The sequence below is a fragment of the Thalia democratica genome, chromosome 3, assembly GCF_965202585.1.
Source record: "Thalia democratica chromosome 3, ktThaDemo2.hap1.1, whole genome shotgun sequence".
NCBI lineage: Eukaryota > Metazoa > Chordata > Thaliacea > Salpida > Salpidae > Thalia > Thalia democratica.
Window position 1 is genome coordinate 40,581,730 of NC_139167.1, and position 9,784 is coordinate 40,591,513.

The following is a 9,784-nucleotide window of genomic DNA, read 5'->3' on the forward strand; positions in this document are numbered from 1 at the left end:
ATACTAATCTCTGCTTTTGCATCTAGAATTCTGACATTTGTCAATTAAAAAAACAAATCTTGAAATATGTATTAGTTTTTTGAGTGGTGGACCTAATTTTATTTTAAATTTATTTGATTAGTTGTGCACCCAATAATCTAAGATTACGTCTGTGCTTAAGAATAAGTTTAATTTTTTATTATCAAAATATTAGTTATGCCATTTGTAACTAACTAATATATAATTAAATTTTAATAAGGACAAGCTATAATGGAAAATTTGACCATAAGTAATCATTATAAGTTGTGAGAAGAAAAAAAAAGTTTTCATAAAAGTAAAACTAACATCAACATCTTTCATTAAATTTTTGACTTTTTCTTTTTTTTTAATTAATTCTTTTTGATATCATATTTTTACCAACTTACTGACCAACTATAAATTTCGGACGCTATAGATAATTGAAAAAATATTAAAAGTGTATATTTAAAAAATAATTTACTTTATCAAGTTGCTTATTTTTTGAGCTAATTTAAATTTTAAAATAAGAATGCTTACAGTTGTTCTTTTTTTTTTTAACAAATTCTGGATAATCTTTATGACAAGCTTGATTTTTAGGTTTTTTTACTACTCTAATTTAAAAGTTAATTATAACTGATTAAACTATTATAAAATATTTTTTTCTATTGGGCAATAAAGGATTATACATTGTAATTTCAATTCAGTCACTATAAAACTGTCATTTGAAACAAAAGACTTAGTATTGATGACATATCTAAAATATTAAACAAACACATATAACAAATTGTTTAAAACAGTACCTTAAGCAACTTTAAAGAAAAACATTAAGAGGTTGAATGATTTAATACAAACATTAAAATACTGCAACTACAACAGGAATTTTTATCAATAACTTTATTCACAATATGTCCATCTAACAAAAATCCTTACACTAAACAATAATTAATAGGGCTTGTATGAGTTTTCTGTTTTAACTGCGCTCGGAGCTTTTCCTCCAAATTGTTGTTGGTTCTGAGCGGGCGCAGCTGGCTGACTGTAACCTTGGTAATAGTTGGTGTTTCCGTAGCCTGCATTAGCTGCAGCTCCATAACCTCCATACCCACCATATCCAGGGTAACTCGAGTTGTAACCATTGTAGCCGTTGTTAGATTGGTCACCTCCCTGAGCAGCAGATTGGTCACCGTACCCTTGACCAGAAGCTTGACCATATCCATAGCCGTAGCCATATCCTCCATACCCGGATGTGTTGTATCCAGGGTACTGGTTGTTACCATAGCTTCCATAACCGCCATAACCACTGTTGTCTGGTTGCTGCTGTTCCTGTTGTTGCTGTTTAAACTTTGATTTTGCAACACCATCCTTACATTCGCACTGCCTTCCATCAATGGTATGGAATTGGCTTGATTGAATCACATCACGGACATTTTTTGCATCAGAAAATGTAATGAAACAAAATCCCTTTGCACGCTGTGTGTCATGATCTCTTGGCCTTTCAATGGCTTCAATAACACCAAATTTAGAAAAATAATCTCTGATAGTGTCTTCTGAAGTGTCAGACTTTAGCCCTCCAACAAAAAGCTTACCCCCCTCTTGGCCCTGAGATTTAGCTTTCTTTGGATCAATTTTTTTGCCATCAAGAATGTGGTTTCGATTTGCTAACACTTTTGACACAGTACTTTGATCTTCAAAGAGAATGAATCCAAATCCTCTTGATTTTCCAGTGTTCATGTCTTTTTTAATATTACAGTCTTTAACTGCACCAAATTGACTAAAGTAATCTTTTAGCTTTATTTCATCAGTATCCCAGGACAGGGCACCAACAAACATTTTGCAACTGTCATCAGATGTGGTTCTGATCAAATCACCATGTCCTCCTTGTGTTGTTGCTCCAAAAGACATTTTATATATTTATAAAATTAGTTCTATCTTATAAATTTACTTGTTTAGAGTGTTTAATTAAATATTGTCGTTTGAACATTTCTTATGTCTATAATACAGTTTATCATTCTAGAAATTATCTTAATTTAAATAAAAAACACACTTTTATACATTCCAATAATATACACTGGTTTTACACATTAAATGAAAATTTACAATTTAATAACTATTAGGGAGATAGATTTCAACTTAATTTACCTTTTTTTATATGTTAAAAAAAAACATTAAAGACTAAACTAATAATAAACTTAAAAAAATAGCTTGAACTTTTAACTTTATAAAAGTAAAAAAGTCCTATATAGGAGGTACTTCGTTTTACAATCTGATCTTATTTTGCAGATTTTTATCTGAACTTACCAACACTACAACTTAGAGAAATATATAAGAACTTTTTTATTATACTAACTTGCCAATAAAAATTAAATATAAAGTAATAAAAATCAATAAAATTAAAATCTATATTACCTTATCTTTTTTCTTTACAAAAAAAAGACGTTTTCTTAGAGTTTTAAATACCTTTTTCTTATTTTTGGCAGGTAAAATAAGAAAAAAAAGAAGAATTAACTAAAATTAGAAGTCTTTTGCTTATAATTCAAAAATAAATTTTTATGTAACCTTTTTTTTCTTATGGAAATCAACTCAATACACTTTAAGCAAATTTTAAAACCTTGACTGCACTTCTAGAATCAATTTAAACTATTTTGACTCTAACATCAATGTTTCTTTTAATATGCACTTATGCAAAATAGAAGTGTGCATATAGTTTATTACTGTGACCAAAGTTTTTGATAAAAATTAAAAATATTTCTATAATACATAGTTTATAAAAAGGAGGCTTAAAAGTGTTAGTCATATTAGTGGCACTACTAGTGTCAAAAAGTTGACTGCTACATATCAAGCATTTATATGATATATCTGTTAGAGGTAGCTGACAAAATTGCACAAAGACATTTTTGCATGGTCTTTTTTTTTACTATCACTGTTACCCCTAACCCTTACCCTTGGTAGGTAAGTTATTTTTGTTAAATTAAGGGCATAGGGGGTGTAAACACCCTTTTTTGGTTTTTGATCTTATTTTAAATAGTTTTTACTAAGCTACAAGATGCTTTTTACAGATTTTGAAAATTCTAAATAATTTTTGAGATATAGCCGGTCAAAGTTGGAGGCAACAATAGGTTCCTTATGGGAGGCGCAAACTAAAACGGCAAAAATAGACTATTTCATTAAAAATCTATCTTCTCATACGTTTTTAGAGATAACTACCTCAAACTTTCAGGAAATGTTCCTTGATATATTTAGAAAATTCTATCAGAACAGAATTTTAAAAATTAAAAATTTTATATAAAAAATAAACAAAAAAAACAGTTTTTTTTTTTAATAAAATTTTCACTTTTTTTTTTTTTTAAATTCTGTTCCGACAGAATTTTCTAAATATATCAAGGGACATTTCCTGAAAATTTAAGGTAGTTATCTCAAAAAACGTAGGAGGAGATAGATTTTTTGTGATTTCTAGTTATTTGCCGTTTTAGTTTGCGGCTCCCATAAGGATCCTATTGTTGCCTCTGACTTTGACCGGATATATCTCAAAAATTTTTTGAATTTTTAAATCTGTAAAAAGCATCTTGTAGCTTAGTAAAAACTATATAAAATAAGATCAAAAACCAAAAAAGAGTGTTTACACCCCCTATGCCCTTAATGTTTAGTTTTTATTTTTTGTTTTTTTTTACTCTTGTGCCAAAATGACTCTTGGTGCAAAATGGTTTTTGGGCAATTTTATTCACTTGTGCAATTTAGTGCCCTCTTGTAATTTAGACCCGTTATTATCTGCTAGAGTAAGGGAAAAGGTTAGGTTACCTGTTTAAGAAAGAGTCAAAAAATTTAAAAACTCACTCTAGCATATCAATAAAAACTCCATGTTGATGAAGCAGATTTACAAGCAGTCTCCCTTATATTACTTAATTTGAAAAGATACTGTAAAGTTACTTTAAATGTGTTTTTTAATAAAAATTTTTATTGATGATTACAAAAAATCTTATTCATACAATAGATATTTTGTGTCAAATTGAAACTTTACTACTGAAAATGTTATAATTACTAAGAATTCCAGGTTTTTCAAGGTTTTTTTTTCAAAATTTCTCAAATTCCAGGTTTTCCACGTTATTTTTGCCTAAATTGTCAAATTCCAGGTTTTTCAACGTTTTTCCAGGTAAAGTGGCAACCCTATACACAATGGGCTGGCAAGTGGCCCAATGACCTTTTAGTGACTCTAAAATAAAACCAAGAGATTTATTTAGTCGTTTAGAGCTGGGCATCCTCTTTAAAAAACTGGATTTGGTTCTATTCTGCTCTATTTGTTTTAAGTATATAAAAAGTTATGTAAGCTTAAATGTAAAAAATTTTTGCTGTTTTGTTTTTAAGTTTTTAAAATAAATTTTAAAAAACCTAAAATTTATGTCAAAATTAAGACCTACAGCAACTGCTAAAAAATACCTTATAAGCTTTTACATATTTTAGGTTTTTTATTTTCTTTAGTTTAGTGGAAAAGTTAGAATTATTTGAAAACTTTTAAATAAAAAGTGATTATTTATCATTTAAAAAAATTGCTGCTGTTGCAAAAATTTCATTGGTGTATTTAGGTTTATACTATTTGCTTTTTTTTATATCAATTTTAAAAACAAAAAAGTAGTTTTTTTTTAATTAACTTATTGTATTTTTCAATACAAATTAAACCAAATTTAAGAAAATGGTAAAAAAAAATTTTAATTAAGTCTAAGAGGTATTTTTCTGTAACTTTCTGCAAGCAATCTTTGACAAAAATTATGAAGAATTTGGAGTAGCTTTTAAACTTGAAAAGGCAAATAGTTGTCGGATTTACACTTACATAACTTCTAAAATACTTGATGCAGAAAAATAACAAAATAAATTTTGAAACACAGAAATCAAGTTCTGACTAACTATGTTTAACACTTAGTATAATTTTTATTTTAGCAAAATTAGTTTATTATAATCAATGGCTGCTTGAACCCGTTTTTAGCCAACTGTGTCCTATACTAAAAACCATCATTTTTAAACCATATATTCATTTTATAAATTAGTTTTTGTGATCAACTCAATACACATACTTTTGTATTAAACAAAAACATGTTATACTCAAAATGTTTATCAACAAACAAAGAAATAAAAAACTAAAGTAGAGACATGAAAAACTATAACTTACTAATCAGTTTGATTAGTAAAAATCTTACAAACAACAATATCTAACTCTTTTACATTTTTAAGAATGTTTATTTTTATTTGTTAAGTTTCTTCTGCTTTATTAAAAGCATGGAAATTTTACACTTTTGACTTTTTACTAACAAACAAGTACAATTAAGGGCATAGGGTGGGGGGCTGGGGGCGGTAAATCACTTTTTTCACTATTTGATCTTATGATTTATAGAGTTTAAACCAAGCTACAAGCTGCTTTTTACATGTTTTAAAAGTTCAAAATAAATTTTGAGATATATCAGGTCTAAGTCGGAGGCAACAATAGGTTCCTTACTAATGGGGGGGCGCACAAACTAAAACTGCAAAAAAGGACTATTTCATTAAAAATTTATTTTCTCCTACGTTTAGTAGAGTGTGTGGCAACCCTGCTTCTTAAGTTTTCTAATTATTTTTCAGTAAAAATATTTGTTTAAAATAGTAGGTTTACTTAAAACTTTTGTTTAAAATTAAAGGTTTTATTTTTTAATATAAATCTCTAGCTTTTTTCAGGCAAATTGGGAACCCTAAAACAAGCCTAAACAAACTAGATAAAAGCTTATTTTTAAACAATTCAAAAAAATCTATACTAGTCTGATGATTTCAAAAATTTTTGACTTGTCTGAGTTAGGCTAAATGGTTTGTGGTAGCCCTGTTTTATAGAATAAAATTTGCTTTCACAGTTTTCTGTAAGCATTTTTCAAGACTATTTTAAGTATTTACAGGGTTGCCACTGGTTTTTGAGAAATTTTCTCCCCTGTTTTTGAAAAAACACATTTTTAGGTCTATTATTAGCTTAAAATTAAGTTAATTAAGGTAAAAAACTGTGTTAAATAGTATAAAAACATTGAAAAAATACTGTAAAGCTACTTTAATTTTGTTAATTGATTAAAAAAAATGTTGATGATGACAAAAATTCATTATCTATATGATAGATTTTTTGGGTCAAATTAAAATTTTACTACTTAACATATAAAAAATGTTTAAATTTCCAGGTTTTTAGTGATTTTTCTTCAAAATTCAATAACTTCTGGTTTTGTAGCAACCCTGTATTTAGAGTAAAAAAGTTAAAAGTAGTTGTTATTGACAATGCTAAGTTAAGTGCAATAGCAGCCCACTAAAAAATTAAAATAAACAATTAAGTCCATGCAATCTGTAGTTTTGCTCATAAAATAAAACCACAGTTATTAAATTTCAAAACTTTGTCTTATACAAACATCTTCAAACAAGGTTGCCATTCTTGAGACAAGAAAGCTTGCTTGAATTACATCAAGCTATCCTGGGTTTTTGATAAAAATAAATAAAAACCAACAGTTATTAGCCAAAACTGACTAAGAAAAATATTGGTAATCAAACTTAAACACCTAAAAACAAGGATTTAAAAAATCACAATTTAAAAATTATAATAAGTTTGAAAAACTAGCTTTTGCTTTGCAAAGTATACTTTTGTTCCAGGGTTGCCACTCTTTGAGTCAAAAAATTTTCCCTGAGTGACCAAAAACTTCCTTGAGTAACCTTAAACTTCCCTGAGTTTTTTTTAAAACCTTAAATTTTTTTTTTAAACTTACCATGTTAATTCTAAGAATATTAAAGAACTTGCCGCAAGACTAAAAAAGATCTAAATAAGCACTTAAAAATGAATTTTAAAAATTTTTTGTAAAAAATATTGAACTGGATTAACTAAATTTCATTCTAGATCTAAAAAAAATCCCTGAGATTTTTATTTTTAATCTTAAAATTTCCCTGAACTGTTTAGAAAAAACTAAAACCGCCTTGAGTTTCCCTGAGTTAAAAAAAGAGAATCGAAATTCCCTGAGATTTTCTACAACTTGAAAATTCCCTGAGTTTCCCTGAGTGTGTGGCAACCCTGCTGTTCTAACCTACAACTATTAAAATATGAATTAAAGAATTCAGCCATCCCAATATCAAACGTCTGTGTTACAAAACTAAATTAAATAGTTTTAACTTCAATTTTTCATATTAAAACATAACAATCATTATTTTGTTGAGTTAATTATCAGCTTAGCACTATGAAAATCTGAGAATACTAGGTTACTGTTTTAAACAGGCAGCAGTGTTTAATAAAATTCTGAATGCTTCACAGGGATTTTTAATATTATAATTCTTTACTTAACCACAGCTAAAAAAGTCTTTTCAATTGTTATCATTTTTGTCTACTTATTTTTTAAAATTAATGTTATTTTAACTTTTATCAAAAGTTTTATTTAAATCATGACAGTATGTAATAAATAAACATAAACTAATATTTTATTGTACTTAATATTTTTAAATGTTTTGTAACTAAATTGGCTTCATATAATAAAAAAATAACTATAAAAATATTTTTTTATTAACTGTTACTCTGTAGGGTTTTACTAAATTGTATATGTATTTCAAATATTAAACAATTTATTAAGAAATTTATTAAAGTATCTAACACTTCATTCATACTAAGATATCCTTACAGGGTTATCATAGGTTTTTTTCACTTCTTCCAGGTTTTTAAAAGTACAAGTTCATAACTAATTTAAATCACTAGAATACTTTTATACTGAAAAATTAAGAAAAATGTTATATATTATTCTTTTAACACTGGCTTAAAAAGGCAGCACATCAAACAATTTTGACAATAAATGTATAAATTGAATAGACTTCATTGAGGGCATAGGGGGTGTAAACACCCTTTTTTGGTTTTTGATCTTATTTTATATAGTTTTTACTAAGCTACAAGATGCTTTTTACAGATTTAAAAAATTCAAAATAAATTTTGAGATATAGCCGGTCAAAGTCAGAGGCAACAATAGGATCCTTATGGGAGGCGCAAACTAAAACAGCAAATAACTAGAAATCACTAAAAATCTATCTTCTCCTACGTTTTTTGAGATAACTACCTCAAATTTTTAGGAAGTTTTCTTTGCAATATTTAAAAAATTCTATCAGAACAGATTTTAAAAAAATTAAAAAATTAAAATTTTAAAACAAAAAAACAAAAAAAAAACTGTTTTTTTTGTTTATTTTTTATATAAATTTTTATTTTTTAATTTTTCAAAAATTCCTTTTGACAGAATTTTCTAAATATATCAAGTAACATTTCCTGAAAGTTTGAGGTAGTTATCTAAAAAAACGTAGGAGAAGATAGATTTTTAGTGAAATGGTCTATTTTTGCTGTTTTAGTTTGTGCCTCCCATAAGGATCCTATTGTTGCCTCTGACTTTGACCTACTATATCTCAAAAACTATTTTGAATTTTTAAAATCTGTAAAAAGCATCTTGTAGCTTAGTAAAAACTGTATAAAATACAATCAAAAACCAAAAAAGGGTGTTTACCCCCCCCCCCCCCCTATGCCCTTAATAATAAAAAGTTTGAAATATATTTTTTAGCCATAGTATAAAAAACAAAGTTACTGTGTAAAGTTCAAAGTTTGTTGAACAACTGCTGCTGTATAAAGTTGTAGTAACAATAAAAAAATTGTTGTACAAGATAGTTTTTTGTATTTTATCTAAGTTTCATTATTAAAAGTTTCTTAAAATTAAGTGTTTTAGTTTTTTTTCAAAATTTAAAAATTTTATGCTTAAATTGTCGAATTTCTAGGTTTTTCAAGGATTCTAGGTCTTATGAAAACTTTGTAACTAGCATGAGTTATTCTTAGTACTATAGAGTCTAGTGTGTAGTAACCCTGAACCTGATCTATGCTATTAAATCATATTCCTAATTTCATATCAATTTTTAAAGTATATTTGACATCACAATTAATTAGTAGCTTAGAACCTTTTTTTTGGCAAAGTTACTGCACCATGTCATTATGAAGATTAATATGTGTAATTTTTAAAGACCTTTTCCTAATTTTAAGTTGAAAGACAGAAAAAATTGGAGTGTACAATTTCTATGTTTTTGTTTTGACATTATAACTACTGAATAGTTTTGCTTTAAACAAATAGTAAATTATTTCAAGGCAATTAACAATATTTATACAAATATCATAAATATATGTCTGTAAACTTTACCAAAATAAAGTTCTGGGCTGAACTAAAAGAAAAATACTTTATTAGTACTAAATAAAGTAAAGTTTAGATTTTTTGTATATGTGTGACCATTGAGTTTCAATTTTACAATATTTAACTGGTTTTCAAAGCTGTAATAAGAACCTCTACCCAATCCATCTACATCAGGATTTTCATCAAATAACACAATCATGAATATTCATAAATAAATATAAAAGTTAACTTTATTAAAACTATTTAAATAACTTAATTTTAAAGAAAATAAAATAATTAAATGGCATAGGGGGTTTAATTAACTTTTTTCACATCTTAATCTTAATTTGTTTAGTTTAAACTAAGCTACAAGTCACTTTTTACATATTTTTTTTATTCAATATAATATTTGAGATATAGCTGGTCAAAGTTGGAGGCTAATAGGTTCCTTATAGAAGGCAGGGTTGCCACTCATTTTTTCAAAAATTTTTCGAGGTTTTCCAAATTTTTTCTAGATTTTTAAAAGTACACATTTTTGGGTCTATTTAGAGTTTGGAGTTAAGTTGAAGGTAAGAAACTATGTTAAATAGTATTAAAACATTGAAAAGATACTGTAAAGCTATTCTAAATAT

The 9,784-nt window shown here is 26.8% G+C and overlaps 1 protein-coding gene across 1 annotated transcript; it reads right to left on the reverse strand.

The window, feature by feature from the left end:
- Positions 1-667: 667 nt before the first annotated feature.
- On the reverse strand, positions 668-1,922 carry LOC145831338 (heterogeneous nuclear ribonucleoprotein A/B-like). The gene has a single exon (XM_082938558.1). It carries the CDS (start codon positions 1,894-1,896, stop codon positions 940-942), a length of 957 nt encoding a protein of 318 aa, XP_082794684.1. The 5' UTR covers positions 1,897-1,922; the 3' UTR covers positions 668-939.
- Positions 1,923-9,784: the final 7,862 nt, after the last annotated feature.